Consider the following 18,698-nt stretch of genomic DNA (forward strand, 5'->3'; position numbering starts at 1 on the left):
TCACCAATTTTCTCGTCTGCAAGCACAAGGCAAATCGCTACCTGCTGCTGCCACCTTCTGATATGGAAGATATGATTACTCTGCCTGGGCGCTACACCGCACAGGCGCACAAATTGGAGAATTTCCCTCGGCACCCCTGACAATATTTTGCGGCACACCAGTGTGCCGCGGCACCCCGGTTGAAAAACACTGCTCTAGAGCATCTATTGAGTTCGTCCATTTAGTTTTATGGATGGTACTAATGTTCAAGTTAATTCTCCCCGCTGCCACCGACCTCATTTCCTGATGCTAGGGGATGTTTTCATCGATAAAACTCAGATAAATATGAATATATAGTGCTACACAGTAATGGGCTTGGAGGATAGAAGCACACCTACCTACGCATCAATGGAACTTTTGCATTTAAGTTTCATTTGTCGGCGTTGTCTACAACACTCCAATAAATCCCACACCCCTAGTTGATAAATACACTGCCTAACGGGTGAATCACCCCCTCTTTGTCCTCTGAGATAAAATAAAATTCAGACCCCAAGGGATTTCAGTGCAACAGATCATGATGGTGCTGTCTAGTTCAGTGAGTTACTGTTCTTCTGTCTTTATTTTGTTGCAGAAAATCTAATCTTGCATCAAGCAATAACATCAGTATTCTGGCCAACACAGTGGCTTCACCACGAGAGCCATACTTGAACAATAATCCCAACCTGGCTTTTACACTCTGGAATTCTTTTTGCATACCTATTAAAAAAAAAAAAACAACGAGCAAACACCCGGCAATTGTCTGAGTGGACGTACAGGTAGATTCTGTTTCTTTTCCAAACACCTGCTGGCAATTTAGCGCCTACCCATAGCTTATTCTTGCAGCAATTGTCTGTTGTTCTGTAACAATAGAATGTCAGTGCGCAGGCAGCCTGCCAGCTGCTGCCAATCAAATTCAAAAGGACAACCACGTTCTCAAAAATTACTGGAAGTATGCTAACATTGTTTTTGGGAACAACGAGGGATGGTTAAAAGCTGTCTGTTAATTTTATAATCACCTTACATAGGCCGACCTCATAAATGTGCATTATCATGCAGCTATCCGGGAAGTATCCTATTAATATTACAACACATCTGACTCACTTTCCGCATTTATGTGCCAAAAGTGCCAAGGTCATGGAAGAGTGCATCCCGCTTGCAGTCTCAAGAGCACGTGGGGGAGCGCGGGGGAGCTGCTGAAGAGGGATTGAGTATGTGATGGGTTTCGCTGGGTCAATCTGTCCCTCTCAGAATGGGACCTCAGCTGGTCCTCCAAAACACGCTTTCTGTTCATGCATTATGAATGGCCTTGGTCCCGCCCGCGATCCCCTGATACCAGTGGACATTTGTAATGGACCAATGAGGTTTTGCAACCCTCTTTGTGTGATTTGTGTAGATCCAATAGCTTTTTCTTCCGGGAGTCCTTGTAGATGTGAAACTACATCTTCTTTTTAAGTGCTTATATTGCGACTGATTGATTACCTAGAATGATGATTTGGCAATCCTTTGGCACTAGCCTAATAAAGTTGAGGTGAGTAGAGGTGGAAAGATACTAATTAAAATGCACTACTTGACTGAAGTGAATGAAAATTCACTTGCAATTCAAGTCAATTCAAAACGTTTCTATCCAATAATATGTTCAATGCAAGTAAGTAAGTAGTAGTTTGAATTAAGCAGAAAAGTCCACTTGTTTTTATTCATCTCAGGGGGCAGCCATTTTGTCACTCACCGTTAACTGACATTGACATCACAGTGCCTGAGGGCTCGGGTAACAACCGTTGTGGCTCACCTGTTTTTTTTGTTTTTTTTTTGCATTTGGTCATGTAATGTTCACAAGTAATTATGTATTATATGGCCCACGAGTGGTCAATGCACACACACCAGAAGGATCAGCGCATAAAATGAAATATACAACAGATGAGGAAAAAAATCCATCCATCTTTAGAACCGCTTATCCCTACGATGATCGTGAGCCTATCTTAACTGTCTGAAATGTTTTTTTTCTTTTTCTTTTTAATATTATTTTATAAAGAACAGCATTTTTGATGGCTATTTTTTGTATTCGAAAAACATAACAAATAACTTATGTTAGTTATTTGTGTGCGTGGGGGGCTGGAACAGATTAATGGTATTCCAATTAATTTCATTGGGAAATGATTATTTGAGATAGGAACATTTTGAGTTATGAGCATGGTCACAAAACAAAATAAATTAATATCTCAAATCATAACTGTAGTGTACTGTTATAAACAATGAAAATGATGAAACCTAAATTTGTCAAACAACACCTCTCAATACTATATCACAAAAATGTAATCCTTTGTTGCTGCATTAATGCTAAATAATTATCTTCCTACTGAAGTACGTACAGTAATTCAAAAAGCTAATGAAGATTACAGACTTCATATGTAGATTTACATAACAGAGAGGCTGCAAAATATGTTCTCATTAATTCACTAGTTTAAATGAAAACGCTAACTGCTATTTTGTGTTAACAGTTAGGGTTAGAATCCAATATCTTAAATCAGGAAGAGCTTTCTTTTGTTAGAGGTCTGCATAGACACAGAATGATTTCAGTCATCCAACCAAGCTATAAATAAATATTTTATCATTGAAGAATATGCATTGAAATTGACAATTCTGTTGATGAAAGAGTAAAGCCTTAAAATAGCATCAACGGTCCAACTCAAACTCAGACTTGATACCATACTCTTGTGGTCTCCAGGGACACAGAAGATAAAGCCTTCAAATGCTTTGAGCCATTTTCATAGACAGGTGCATTTTCATTTTTGTGCCGGGGCATGTCTAGTTTTACCTATGTTTGGGAAACTGTCAGATTGCGTTGCGCCTCGCTGGAAATTCCAGCGAACCAGGGGCATTTTCTATTACACGCCCCAAGTGCACCTGACAATTTGGTGACAGAAAGGTAGATCAAATTTAGAGCAGTTAAAAGCAGGTCAAAGTTGTGGTGCACACAGATTCTGAATTCTCGGGACGTAGTTATGTGGTGGATGTCATTCTATTTCATCCCAATGAGTCATTATAGAATTCACTTCATTGAATGAATTATGAATGATTATGATTATTATCGCTATTGTCATCATCAAAGTATATTTCTAAAAGCACCTGTCCAACTACGGTTCGGTGTGCGCGATTTGTCACACACGGTTCTTGCATTTCTTTTTAAATGTACTTTACGGGTAGCGATCTTATGGAAGGACTCCAACGAGTCAGTCCGCAATGTGAACTGTGCACTTCTAACATGCTTAATTTACAGGCAAAAAGGGGAAACGGTTTCATTGGATGGCAAACAAGTGGACTGTGTTCCCTCCCACAATGGTACACAACAATGTAAACATACCTTTCTATCATATCTGCCCCTGTCTACCAAAATCCCACCCGCCCCACCAAAAATAAATACAAAATTCCATTCATGTGTAAAGTTAAACTGTGCTTTCACTGGACTTGTACTGGTTAAGAAAATACAGCCCTTCAACACCAAGACTGATGTTAAATTTTATTATGATATCAGATTGTACTTCAAGGAATGTCTTAGCTCAACTTTCTTTCACAGTCACGTCGGCAATGAGTGAATCAAAATCAGTTGGGAATCACCTGACTTTGCAGCAATGCGATACACTGCAAAGCCTTTGTGAGGCTGTAGGTGGTAAATATGTAATAGGAAATATCCTCATCTTAGGTCATGCCGATGCATTATAATTACCTGACAAAATTGTTGCCTGTTATGATTTATTAAGACCTTTTATAGCCGCTCCCTTCATTCATTTTGAATTAATTGAGTATTATGTCCTGTTTGATTAATAGTTTTAGTGTTATGTTGAATAACTCTGAATGTTTCATTAAACAAATTCAAAAGTCCTTCATTTAAGCTTTGGGTCTTTGAATACAAGTATTTCCATAACACACCATGTCAAATTGTGGTTGCTTGGCAACACAGTTTGTCTGACGGGCACCATCACTGAAAGCCACATTTGGTTTTGTTTTTCTGTGAATCTTTAATGGAAATTGTAAACTAAACTTTCTAATCTTTGCCATTATTAACATGTTTAGCTCATACATTAATTGAGACTAATCTTCAGGTCTGAAGTTATCTCTGTTGTACAACAGTGGGAAAACAATCTCAAGAAAGCTTTAAGATAAGAATGAACTTTTCCGTTTTGCCTTTTCGGATGTGAAAAAAAATCATATGATCTTTAAGGACAAATAAGGCATGGTCGGAGCCAAGTATAAAAATACTTTATTTAAATACTCGATAAGTATGCTAGCATTTAAAGCAGCAATTAAATTGCCATCATAGCTTTAAAAATAGATGGTATTTTAATATTTTGCCGCAGTAGCCAATTGTTGAGCTTCTCCTTATCCACGGTGAGCATTCCATCATCTTTGTACATTACTCATGTACACGTCAAATGTTTTGTTATTTTTGCCCATTTGTTTTTGCCACATAAAATGGCTTATGGAGATTATTGTAACCCTGTCAATGTGCCAGCGTGTGTAACATTGTTGGTGCAACAACTTATTGATTGGAGGAGGAAAGTGAGTGTGATTTGGAGGCGCTTTCCCGGGAACACATTTGGATTAAGGTAATAGTGCAAAGCATCTGACTATCTGGCATGAAATGCTGGGGTTTGTGTGATTGGGGGCAAGCCGGCATGCTGAAAGCAGCTTGAGTTGTCTCTTATCTGTGCTGTTACAGCCATTCCTCAGCTTTTCGCAGGGGGAACACAGCTCCAGGGATATATGCACTCAGTTGTATCATCAATCAGTGTTTGATAAATTGAAATATCTCATTGTCTCTGCGCCAGTCTTGCGCATTACCTCGTTCTCTGCTGCATTACTCGTATCCCAATCCATCTCTCAATTGTTGAATTGTCATATACCGTAATTTTCGGACTATAAGTCACGTTTTTTTTCATAGTTTGGGTGGGGGGGGCAACTTATAATAAGGAGCGATATATATGCGTTTTTTTTCAAATAATTTCCCCAAAAAATAAAAAGTGAAACTGCGATAAACGAACCGCGATGTAGCAAGGGATTACTGTAATTTGAATTTCAAGTGACGTAGCAGCGCGACGCGACGCGGCGTGGCGCTTGTTTACAAAAAGGACAAACAGTACTTTTATTCCTTCTCATTTATGTTTTCAAATGTTGTACTTCTAATCATGTAAAGCACGTGTGTATCAGAAAAAAGCTGCTTGTGAATCTTCTCTTTCATCCAGGTCATTTCTTTCCGACCACAGATTGCAACTGGACTGATTTAGTTGTCTTAGAAAATGTTTTGTCACTCATCCGAGTAAGCCAAATCAGTTCAGCAAGACGGTGTAGTCCTTGTTGCATGAAGCCTTCTTGGATGAAAAGCAAAACTTCCTGAGCTGAGGCCACTTAAGATGTCACAGGCGTTTTACAGCATGAAATCGTCCAGACTAGTCATACTGAATACTTAGAATTTCCCTAAGAAGCATACCTGAGCATCTCAGCAATGAAGACGATGCCTGTTTATCTGTCATTGCTGCATGCTAATATCAGCGTGATTAGAGAGACTGCAGTTTTAAGCATGAGAAAAAGTCTCTAAACCACAGTTCTGCAAAATCTGCCATCAACTCTTCAGCTGCAGGGTGACCTCTCTTTGAAGGCGACAGCATTCATTATCCCCCCCCAAAAAAAGAGTCTCACATCGCTTGTAAAGGAATATTAACGACTTACTTTGATTTACATTGAAATTCAACACATTGCATGTGAAATGAGTCATGCACACAGCAAGAGCCAGTGAATTGTGGAGGAATATGATTGACATTTTTCAATTAATAGAGATGCAAGATGAATTGGATATGTGTTGTGCATTAATTAACTGGAGGAAATGGAAGTCTGGGAATAATTAGCATAGTCTATATAAGGTTCTTTCACTGGTGAGTGTGAATTCATAAACATTTTTTTTAATCAATTTTGGTAAAGGTTTCTCATCAAAGTCATCTTATACTAAATTATATACAAGTTCTTCAACTGCTTTTACTTATTGAGGTATTCTTTTCTTGTTTCCTCCCACACATCAATTTGTTCCACGTATAATTCTGCTCTGATTAAACCATTTTATTGGTCATGTCATGTCAAGTAGACACAATAATCACCTTTTTTATGATTATGCCGATTTTGTAATTGTAGAGAGTAATTATCGAAATTCTAATTGACTTTCAAACAATTGCACAGCCCAAGCGGATACCTTTTTAAATTTATACTATTCAGTCTATTTGTCATAAGTTTGCATTTTAATTTTTCACTTCATACACTAGTTTCCCCCCCAAAATGAATGATTCCCCTTGCACTACACTAATGTTGATTTCCCCCCCCCCCACACTCCATTTGAATTCCATCTTCTATCTTGACTCGGGCACACGTAGTAAATAGCACCCTGGGAGACAATTAATCATGCTCATTCTTCCTCCGTCTCTCTCAAACCCTCACCAAGATTTATCACTTGCTTGTCTTTAAAATCCACCTGTGAGTCCTGTATTGTAGATACAAATTAAGTACATTGCCTTTTCACTTCTGTGAAAAATGGAATAACGTTAATTTCTGGGTCATTTCTTTTAACTTTTTTGCTACAAAATCCTAAGATCAATGCTGCTAACACTGTGAAGGAGGTTATCGTAACATTGTTTTCTTTCACCAAATAGACTATTCCAAAACCATCAAACTGATTAACTAAATGAAGTCCATCTATTTTTATGCGTACTTATAAGTAAATTTATTATATATGTATGAATATTAATGAGAAAATAAAGACAAACCTATGCTCTGCATTCTAGTTCTCATCATTTTATACAACCGTGTTTTAAGTTCTAAAAGTTGAAAAAGATCTCCCATTTTACAGCTAATCTTTCTAATCATAAGGAATTTGTTGACCTGGTTTGATGCACTGAGTGATGTAATTCATCAAAGATAATTTGTACTATAGCCACAGGCTCATTCAACTGAGGTCCTTTGCAGAGTTTAAACAAATGAATAAATAAAATCACATCAGATTATTTCAGCCCTGTCCCTTGGTGTTTTGTTGTCACGAAGGTCCTCGTGACTTTTTCTTTCTTGATGCTTGTTGCGTTGGAAGACCCGTGTTTTATGCTGCATAGAAATTTTGCTTGGGGTTTGTTTCATTTCAAGATAAAACATTCCCATTTGTAATTTGCCCTAGCACGGGGCCTCAACGTGATTACTGGTTTAGAAAATTACTTTTTTTTTTTTTTTTAATACACAGCTGGCCTACTAATGTGCTAACTGTGTAGGCCTCTGGACTGCAGTGTTAACAGCTGCAAGGCATCTTCAAACACTGCCACTTTATCCTCCAATTGGCACAATTTGCATTAGTCACTGTTCTCTATCACAACTTTCAGTCCATCTTCTTTAATGGAACTACAGTATTTTTCCTCATCTGGATGCCAAAGCCACCCGTTTTTGAATGCCATTTTGCAGGCAGTCTGAAATTATGTGCACAGACAAGAAAAAATAGTCCAAATCATCCTTTTTATTAACATTAATTAAACATATTTTTTCTTGATTAGGAATGAGCATATCAGATTAACTGATAACTACGAAATCTGACTAGAATTCAATGTTGTCTTTTGCGGCGACCGCTCGAGCCGCCATGTGCCGCGAGGCAGTACACTTTCAATCGCCACAGAATTTGTCCTTGTAATATCACTCAAGCGATTCACGGCAACGCAAGGTGGGGAGTTGCTGGTCACTCTCCTGTGTCAGTCATACTGTTTCTTTGTCACTGTCAGTCTCGCTAGCACCTTCCTCCTCCATAACGCATTTTCACGGAAGCTGTCACATACGCATACAGACAATTGGTAAAGGCATCCAGGCCGGTTCGGAGGCGGGTTCGGGTGTGGCCTGAGGGTGCCTCCGATGCACTTCGTGACTGCTTCGACACCACTGACTGGGACTTGTTTAAGCAGGCGGCCACCTACAACGATCGGACGGACATAGAGGAGTATACTGACTCTGTTTCCTCTTACATCGCGAAGTGCATCGATGATGTGACTCGCTCAAAATCCGTCGTCACTCGAGCGAACTGGAAGCCGTGGCTGACAGGGGCTGTCCTCAGACTTCTGAGGGCCAGGGACAAGGCTTTCAGAGGCTGGCTTGAGGACAGCGAGGGCCGACCTGTCCCGGGGCATCAAAGAAGCGAAAAAGGCGTTCTCGTGCAAGGTCTCCACCCACTTCAAGGACAGCAAGGACGCACGGAGCCTTTGGCAGGGCATTCAGACCATCACGGACTACAAGCCCGCGCCGAGGAGCTGTGAGGGCGACGTCCGTCTGCTGAACGATCTTAACCGCTTCTTTGCTCGCTTCGACGCCCAGAACAGCACTTGCCCGCTGAAGACCACTACCCCCCCCCCTAACCCCCCCCCCCCCCCCCCCCCCCCCCACACACACACACACACACACACACGAGCTATTGACACCCGTAAGGCGGCGGGCCCTGACAACATCCCGGGTCGAGCGGATGAGGGACTGCGCTGGGGAGCTGTCGGGTGTCTTCATGGACATCTTTAACGTTTCCCTGCAGCAGGCCATCGTCCCCTCGTGTTTCAAGGCTACCACCATCGTTCCTGTGCCGAAGAAACCTGCACCGTCCTGCTTCAATGACTACCGCCCCGTGGCACTGACGCCCATCATCATGAAGTGCTTTGAGCGGCTTGTCATGGAGCACATCAAATCCGTTCTCCCCCCCACCATTGACCCTTTCCAGTTTGCGTACCGTGCCAAACGGTCCTCTGAGGATGCCATCTGCTCTGCCCTCCACTCGGCCCTCACCCACCTGGAGAGAAAGGACTCATATGTGAGATTGCTGTTTGTGGACTTCAGCTCTGCCTTCAACACCATTGTGCCGCAGCAACTCATCCGCAAACTCGACGAGCTGGGCCTCAGTACCTCCCTCTGCAACTGGCTACTGGACTTCCTCTGTCAGAGGCCTCAGGTGGTGCGTGTTGGCGACAAAATCTCCGCCAGCATCACGCTGAGCACGGGGCCCCCCCAGGGCTGCGTGCTCAGTCCATTGCGCTTCACCCTGCTGACGCATGACTGCACTGCGACCTACAGCGACAACCGCATAGAGAAGTTTGCTGACGACACGACTCTGGTGGGTCTCATCACGAAGGGCGACGAGACTCAGTACAGGTCGGAAGTTGACCTTCTGACCACGTGGTGCAGGGACAACAACCTCCTGCTGAACGTAAACAAGACCAAGGAAATCGTTGTTGACTTCCGGAAGGGTCACACAAAACACCTGCCGCTGATCATCGACGGTGCTGTGGTGGAGAGGGTGAGCTGCACCAAGTTCCTGGGGGTGCACATCAGTGAGGACCTCTCCTGGTCCGCTAACACCGCGTCACTGGCAAAGAAAGCTCAGCGCCGCCTGTACTTCCTGCGGAAGCTCAGGCGTGCATGTGCTCCTCAGGCAGTCCTGTCTACATTCTACCGTGGCACCATTGAGAGCGTCCTCACCAGTTGCATCGCTGTCTGGGGTGGTAACTGCACTGAACAGAACTTGAAGGCCCTGCAGCGCATAGTGAATACGGCTGGTAAGGTTATTGGTGCTTCGCTCCCCTCCCTGAAGGACATTTACACCTCCCATCTCGCCCCCAAGGCAACCACGATTGCGAGTGATGTGAGTCACCCAGCTCACTCTTTGTTTGACCTTCTGCCCTCTGGGAAGAGGTACAGGAGCCTGCGCTCCCGCACCACCAGACTCACCAACAGCTTCTTTCTCCGGGCTGTTAGGACCCTGAACTCGCTACCCCCTTCTGCGTCGCATGTGGCACTGTTGCGCTATTTTCTGGAATGTCTGCTGTACGCTCACTTGCTCCTTTTTGCTCCTCTTATTTATTTGTTGTGTTATTTATTCATTATTTATTCAGCACGCTGTTGTTTACTTGTTTACTTGATTGTCTATTGTGGGCCATGTCTTGTCGCCGTGGGATAGCGGGGAACGAAATTTCGGTTTCTTTGTGTGTCTTTGGCATGTGGAGAAATTGACAATAAAGCTGACTTTGACTTTGACTTTGACAATACGCACATCAATGCCACAAGGTTGAAAATGACTCATTTACCAGAATCCCACTCTGCATTGTAGCCCGCGGTAGAATCAAATCCAAGTCGGTTATTGCGGTGTCGTACAAAATATTATACGGCAGCCATCCTTAAGTTGTTCTCTCTGGGGCAAACCGCTTTTATTTTTGAGATCTTAGGGTTGCAGAAAGAGTCCAAAAACTGCAAATCAAGGACTTTTTCAGTGACTAGCTGGGGGGATGGGTGAATTTGCAAATAGTGAGCTTCAAACGTGAAGGCATTAATGTTCCATATTTTGCTGTCCATATAGACATGCTGCTTACCTGCCCCATGAATACATTAAGGTAGAATGTTGTCTTGACTAATCTCCCCTCATCAGCACATCTGTAAAAGCTAACTTAAATATTATATTTTGTTGCATCTGTATTGTAGAAAAGAATGCGCGTCATCTGTCGTATGAGGCTTTTTGAAGGAAATTGGTTTGGAATAGCTGCACCAAGACCCTAAACAGAGCATCTCTCAATCCTTGTCACTGAGATGACAGTTGCTGAATACTAAGCAGAGGAGACAAGAGCTGCCCTCAACCTGAAACAGACAATTACACTCCCTTCCCTTGCCATCCTTCTGGTTCCTTTTTCCCTCAAACACGCACAGCCGCAGAGGCAGGCATATTGACACACACTTCAAATTTAAACAAACCGCACGCAATAGCTCACTCACACCTACGCAGGGGTTTTATTTAGCACAACATTCATCATCAGATGTGCAACCACGCTCATTTTTCATCTGGAAAAATTATCCATCTGTAAACACTTGAGGCCAACAACCAATGAATTACTTTGGCATGTACTTGTTGAGGACTTGTTCAAATGTCAGTGGCTGGGGTTTCGTTCACTTTTTTAATTATTTTTTTTATTTGCTGTTCAGTCAGCATTTGTGGTGTGACATTTTTTTCATGTGTTGCATCCTGTTAAGAGTTGTCTACTCTGAACATGCACAATCTGTGGGTAGATTTACAAGACAACAATCTAAAAACAACTAAAAACGTAATGAGCCATCTGCTCTCTTGGTCATAACTTCCGTCCCTCAATTTCTTATGATCCCACTTAACCTGCATGGAATTGGAGCCACCATTTTGGCACTCACTTGCATTTAATTTTCAAAATAACAATTTTATTAATACATACTGTTCTCATTTGTCTAAAAATTACATATGTCCCCTTGAACTAAGCATTTTACAATTCATTTTTATTCAAGTAAAATAATAGTTACTATTTTTGATGAGGACATGTTTGGCACACGTGAAATTGTCAAAATGGCTGGTGTGAGTTCTTATGTCCATATTTGCTCTGGAGAGTAAATGTTTCATTTCAATTGAGGTGTCGGCGTTAGGATTGACCCCAAAATTCTTTCCTCACTCTTTTTATGTGTTTCCTTTGACATCGTGAACATAACATAAGGAGGGTGTGACCAAAAGTTAAGATGAGAGTTCAGAGATTTGTCATGTCAAGGACAGTTGTCATGTAACTTTCCAGTAATACAGCCCCGCCTTTAGCCACTCCAACCTTGCCTAAACGAATGGAAATGTGTGACAATCAACATGACAATCATCAGTGAAATCATTTTTTCATGACAAAACTTGATACCAAAACTGGAGCTAAAGATTTAAGTCACATGCATTACAACAACATGAGATACATCTCTTGTTTCAAATGACATCATTCATAACAATAAAAAAAACAACAACATAAACTCGTGGCCTATTGTGTTTGACACACTGTTCACCTGATTGACAGCAAACACATGGGAGAAGAAAGTCTATCATTTTATTCAGGGACTGTATATACTAGCCCTGATTACCTTTAAGTGCTCACATTTATTGTCAAATAATGAGACTTGCACAGAAATAAACTTTCCTTTATATAGTTGCCAGGCAGTAAATAGCTTCACTATGTGTATGCAGCATGTATGTGATATTGCTTAGCAACACAATTCATCTCTACTTTAAGGATGGGAAAAAAAATTGAAAAAAAAAAAAATCACAGCATCCTAATAGCTTTTGTATTGAAGTGTCCATGGAGCACTTTTATTTCATGACTTAAAAGCAGAGTTGGTGCCTTGCCTTGGTTGCAAAAGGTCTGTAGTGTATAGACAGATCCTCAACCTCAGCACAATGAAGGATGGCTGCAGACTTGCGAGTCCGCTCACCACTGGCTCCATTCACATGCAAATCCAAAACCCCGCCGTGCTCTCTAATTACCAGTCCTTCGCCACTAGGCACTGATTCACTCCACTGACCAGCACACGCATTCAAGACCTCCGACTTTAGCAATGGGATATTCATGCCGTCATCTCAAAGATATACAGTAGATTGGGGCTTGGATCACAAATGAACCACAAGCATTTGGAGATTTAATTAGTGTTTACAATGACAGTCATCTGAAACAGCTATGCAAGATATTTTCTAATTGCATATTCATTATCATGCACATGCAGGTGATTTTAAGGATATGGTTACAATGAACACAATATACAGTTTATTGTGAAAACAATGGATGACCACAATCGACTTAATCAATAGCAACCGCTAACCAGTATACTATATCCACATTGATATAGTATTTGTATAATGGTTGGTGGCGTTTATTTAGAGAAGAGCATATAATAAAGAAATAGAAACAATACAAACAATAACATAGCAGCCTTCCAGCAGAATAAGAGGGCACTACATTAACAGGCTATACAACAACTAAATAACATATTTTTACAAAATGTTCCAAGCATTAATTTTATATTTTACATGGAAATTGGCACAATTAATGGCCTACATATTCACATGATACTTGGACCTAATTACCACTGTTTGGTAGAAACATTGTCAATCCCCTGCTTAATACAAGTCCATAATATTCAATATGTCAGGTGTTGGCATTGGTTTGTTGAATCAAAGCAAAATTTATATTCTTTTGTTTATTTTTAGACCCTCTTCCCTCAACTATTTTTAAAGGAATATACTTTTGTAGCATCCACCACATTTGGATGCATACAAATGCCAGTCATCCTCACAGCAGGAGGGTTAACTTGCTGTGATATTTTGATCGAAGCTTGATTTTTGAAACAACAATTATTTTTGCCTTACTATTACATACTTATTTGTCAACCTAATAACTTAATAAGTCCCTTTGACCACTGAGAAGACAGAGAAAGAGAAAGAAGAAACGTAATTTCACTTTAATCTCTTTTCTCACGCTTTGTAGGACTACAGTTATTTACACAGCAAAGTAATTAACAGCAGTATCTTCACAACACAGCTGTGCAAAAAAGACTTGTGACCTCCCTGAGCTCACATGTGGAGACTACTCCCCCCGACTCTGTGCGCAAGTGGTACAGTCCATTTAAAAAGGTGCCTGTCATCTCTCAATGCGCTGTGTCCCTTCAACAGTCAGCTGCGGGGAGCACATTTCACTGAGGGGCTCTGCAGACTAACACTCTCACACATGTGCTTACAGAACTCACAAGCAGACACATACACAAGCGCACGGACACTCTCCTGCACGCACGCACAAACACACGCACAGTGTCCCTCCAGCAGATCCACATTTCCCCAGAGGAGAAGCAAACGAAAGGACAAACTGTTTTGAGGATTTAACTTGGCTTTGTCATCAAAAGGCCAAAAAGAAGGATTTATTTGGCTCCGCTGGAAATGCACAACTTGTCAGCATGACACCTTTTCCGGATTCTCCTTTTCGTAGGCAAAAATCCTGAAAATGATGGACGACAACAAGCAGCTGGCTCAGCGCATAGATGGGGCCATTCAGTCGGCCAGCCAGGAGGTGACCAACTTGCGCTCGGAGCTGAGCGCCACCAGCCGCAGACTGACCGAGCTGGGTGCTGCTGACCCTTCCGGCTGCATTCTTGAGAGCAGGCAGCACAACCACAACGGTAAGACACCGGTGCCTGCCCCAGAGTGGAATCACCAAACATGCAGAGACGCATACGGGTGCTGTCGTGTAGTACGAGCAGACACAGAGCACGTGCTGCAAACTGTTAGAAAACGCACACAGTCGAAGTGAGTGGTTGAGTTGCACAATAGAGATGGGAGTCGCAATTCTGGCTGCCTTGTGTCCACTCTCACCCCCTGCTTCCCTCCCTCTGTTGAATAATTAACCCTGTGAACCTTTAAGAGGGGGTAGTGCTGCACTTTGGTAAGGCTTGAGTGGGTAAAGTTACAGCCTCTTTTTTTGTCTCCTGACACACAGGACTGCCAGTCCATTCATTTCACACTATGCTGGCCAATGGATCTGCGTACCCTAAAGAGGTGGGCGGCTTTCGGGTTGCCGTGGGTTATGGTTACAGAAAGCTCTTGAATAGTTGTCCCGTCTGTTAAATGCTGTCCAGTGTGTGTGTGTGTGTGTGTGTGTGTGTGTGTGTGTGTGTGTGTGTGTGTGTGTGTGTGTGTGTGTGTGTGTGCGTGTGCGCACTATTGTTTACCCTTTCCTACCTTCATATTCTCAGTTGGGCTTAAACAGCGGACAGATGTGTGTATTTACACATGGTCGGTGACATAAGCATGCTCGGCTTAGCAAATCCTGGCACACAGACGTACTTCCACACTCTGCCTGTTTCCATAGCAGTCAGCTGCTCCAGCCAGCTGTCTGTCTGCAGCATGTTCCCTCCCAACCAACATATTTGAGACACCTCAGAGGTCAAGCTACACTCATGCCGTAAAGGTCTGCACTACTTCCTCTTTGCATATTCACGAGAAAAAGAGGTCAGCTGGCATTCCCCGCTATGACTAAAAGTCATGTAGTCCTTGTTGACCTTTGTTCTGAGGAAACGTTAAACACAGCCAAGGCATGACACAGCTGGTGACTTTCAAATTGTTCCATTTGCAATTGCTTTAGGTTCCTATGTGTGCAGATTTTTTTTCAATTTTTTGTTGTGAATTGTCCCCTTTAACTCTCATACACATTGTCATTGCCGCCGTTACCATAGCAGTTGTGCCAAAGTGAGTGACGACAAGCGTTCCTCTGAGAGCGCTGATGTCATTGTCCCTCGAACTGCTTGGCTGCTTAGATGAAATGATGGCCGCCGGCTTCATGTTTCGTGATGGAAATTACATGAATTTCAATTCTTTTGACTTCTCTGTGAGCAAAAATGCTCTTTGAAGAAGCAAATGTGTGTGCATAGATCTTGTGTCTGCAACCAAGTGTTTCATAGTTCCCAGTTTGAACATCATTTAAAAATATCCCTGCTTTTATTTGACCTGCTTACCTTTCCACTCCTTTTGAAACGCGTTTATTTTTGCTTCATGCCTATCTCTCGTTATCGCTTCGTTCTCCCCGGAGCTGTCCTTTACCACCCGAGGTGTATGCGAGTAACGGCTGGGGCTTGGTGGATTAGGTAATTCATCATCAGTGGCTACATTTGGAAGGGAAGTACGCGCTAAGGGTCGCTAGTTCATTGCACAGCCGGCACAGCGCGTGTCCTGAGGGAAGAGCAGTTGCTGGTGCTACCTGGCAGCACAGCAACAGAAGCAGCGGTGACCTCGCCAGCAGGATAGTTTTCTTCAATTACGTTGCTTCTACCTCGAGGCTGTCTTGTGCCGCACGGTGAAAAAATATCTATCAAATTGTATGCCCTCATCTGCATATGTGCACTTAGCCACTTCATGGAAAGTTTGACTTTTTAGATCTGTCTGATGATGTGGAGGTCATTTTAATGAGCAGTCAAATAGTTTCATGTGCATGTTGTTGTGCTTGGAACATAGTAGTGACTGACATGAGAAGTGTTTTTCTGTGCCAACCTTTCTAAATTCCTCACATTATCAAGGCTTTAGGCATACTGTAATCATAATATTAGCAAGGTTCTCAGTCTTCAATTTTAAAGCTTAGTTGTAGGTGACTAAAATGATGAAATCGATAGCAACAAAATATTAAAGCCAAGCAAGATCAGCAGGCTTACAAAGTGGTTAGAAATTGTGTTTCTCTGTCCTGGGCTCAATTGTTATTGTTTATGCCAATCTTTCCAAGTATCTCTAAAGTGAAAATCAAATGTCGGACATATGCTTTAGTCGTCCGCTGTCTCCGCTCTGCTCATGCTCTGTCTTGCCATTTATGCACTGGATGGTCGCTTCCTTCCTGACCTGGTCTCCAATGGGAAAGCTTGTTTTCAAATACACGCGACTTGATTTTAGAATGATGTCACTTTGACAAAAGTCTAAAATAAGACAACTGAAATCCATCATGTAATGTTTATAACAATCTGTTCATGGCACACAGCTATAAAACTGCTCTTCTGATCAATGTCATGCCATCTGTAAACGACGGATAAGAATAGATTGTTTCACATGTAAAAAGTTGACCAGAGATCTTTTGTTATGAACCTTTTAAACATGCTCTCCCGATGAGCTATCTTTTTATAGCATGTGTGGTGAGATGAAAACTTCAAATCACTCTAAAATCACAAACGTTCCACATGGCAAACATGATTGTTTGTTTGTTTGCCGCTGCCGTGCACCTGTGCAGTGTGAAGGAATAGGAGATGGTCGCTACATGCACACAGGCTGCTCTCCAGATGACGGCAAGCTGCAAAATCGGAGCTATGGGTGATCGGTTTTTATGATCGACAATAAAAGTAACACATGACAATCACAGAGATTGGCTGATTGGTGCACGATGGATCGAAGATCTGGAGCGCCTCTAATTTATAAGCCAATCTCTGAATTTACTCTGCAAGTCGCAATTTAAACATCTGTTTGTTTCCTAATTGCATCTCAAAACCTGAATCTATAACATTCTTCATGAGAGTGTTAGGTCGAAGATCAGAGCTGAATTAGCCTGATTATACAATATTATTTAGCACAAGGGATTTACTGTCTACGTGCATCATTAATGAGTAGCCGTATTTAAACATTAAAATGGCACGAAGACTGCAATGCTGTAGCTCTGCTCATGTAAAGTCTCCCTGGTGACTAACATTGGAAATTAACTTAGATAAAATTGTTACATCAAGAGGCTGTCTCATTGAAAAGTAATTTTGAATAGATAGTCCATTAGAGGAGTTCAACGGAACCCTTGATGGGAACACTGAGAGAGTCTGCTTCTCTGTAAACCAATTAATTCAATATTCACTGTGTGAGCCTTGCATATCTGAACCCACCTTAATAAATTGATTAACTATTCAGGGGTCGGCATAGCCCCTCATCACCCTATAATAGTAGTAGTAATGGGAATAAGGACATTTTAATTTGACATTTTAGGTGAACTCACATGCAAGAGAAGTATAGCATTTTTCTATCACTTTGTTTATGCTGTACAAGGTGCCTTTATTGGCCAACGACAAGTTTAGTTTTTACTTTTTCTTCAGGCCAGATGCCTACACCCGGCATGTTAAAAGTGGTATGAGGCTTAGAGTTTGGAAAAGGCGGCCGTAGATGGAATAGCCTGGTGTCCAACTGCATTTGTCCATGTAGTGCATTTCCCAATGTTGAAACAGTATGCATTAAGGCACATCAATGCCTCATGGCTGCAATGAATATCATTCCCAGACCGCTTACGTCTATTGGCGGTTGGTTGAGGTCCTGCCAAAATCCCATCAGATTTCTTGAGGTGTACAATTTCCTGAATTTAGCTGATGGGTTTTTGCTTGAACAGCACTTAGTCCTGACATTTTATAACATACCATTATTTTCATGCTTTTTTACATACACAGGAACTAGCGTTAAACTTGCTGTCAATCACAGAAGCATTTGGTGTGGAATAACCAAAGAAATAGACAAAAAAGAGGAGAAATATATTGGGACAGTCCAATCATGAATGGCAGTGGTCAATCAGTTCTAGATGTGTAAACCGCACCCGTGAGATAGTTACTATTGATGAAGATGGTATTGGAAATCCACTTCACAATGGGAAACAGGACCAAAAAAACCAAAAAAAAAAACGATATCCCTTTGCAGGTCTCATGTTAATGGCAGGATTGTTAGACATTTATTTGACAGTTGCTGTCCATACGGCTACTCATTGAAGCAGTGAAACCCCACAGTTTCCTTTGGCTGACTTCATTTAGCACATCTCTTGTTGCCGTTACTTTCCTGATGAGTCCTACATTAGGAATGAATTGCCACCCACCGGAGATAGTATTTCCAATGTAACGACCTACGCTGGCATAATTAATAAGACTAAAACCTTAACAAGTGAATGAAGGGAGTAATTAGTTGCCTGTAATGCATGTTGATGATGACTGATGCTAGTCTGGAACCCTACCATATGCTTTCCAGGCACTCATTTAGATATACTGTCCACAAAGGGATCATTGGAGAGAGAGACAGAAAGAGTGAGAGAGACGGGACTGTGTCATTTAGATTAACAAGCCATACAAAGCTGTAACTTGGTGTTAGCCACATTTTGGGTGTGTATTCACTTCACTGATGCTCTCACACCCAAATGTGGTCATATACTGTAGCCTATTAGCAAAGACATTAGTCATCCACTGGACCTATTCTCAAACACACATTTCTATACTCGCATATTTGTCTTGACTTTAGCAAACCATCATTGCAATTTGATAGGTCAAACCAGTTGAAAACTTTTGAT

At 41.8% G+C, this 18,698-nt stretch overlaps 1 protein-coding gene across 5 annotated transcripts in view; it reads left to right on the forward strand.

The window, feature by feature from the left end:
• Positions 1-18,698, forward strand: part of LOC125989157 (kazrin-A) — a 131,591-nt gene that overhangs the window by 36,671 nt on the left and 76,222 nt on the right. For 4 of the 5 annotated variants that reach the window (XM_049755226.2, XM_068649935.1, XM_049755227.1 and 1 more), the window contains exon 7: positions 13,857-14,046. In XM_049755226.2, coding sequence (XP_049611183.2) covers positions 13,857-14,046 — 190 coding nt within the window. Of the gene's footprint in view, positions 1-13,528; positions 14,047-18,698 lie in introns of those variants that run through there. The other variant, XM_068649936.1, reaches the window with a different exon arrangement.

This window comes from Syngnathus scovelli, chromosome 2 (assembly GCF_024217435.2).
Source record: "Syngnathus scovelli strain Florida chromosome 2, RoL_Ssco_1.2, whole genome shotgun sequence".
Lineage (NCBI taxonomy): Eukaryota > Metazoa > Chordata > Actinopteri > Syngnathiformes > Syngnathidae > Syngnathus > Syngnathus scovelli.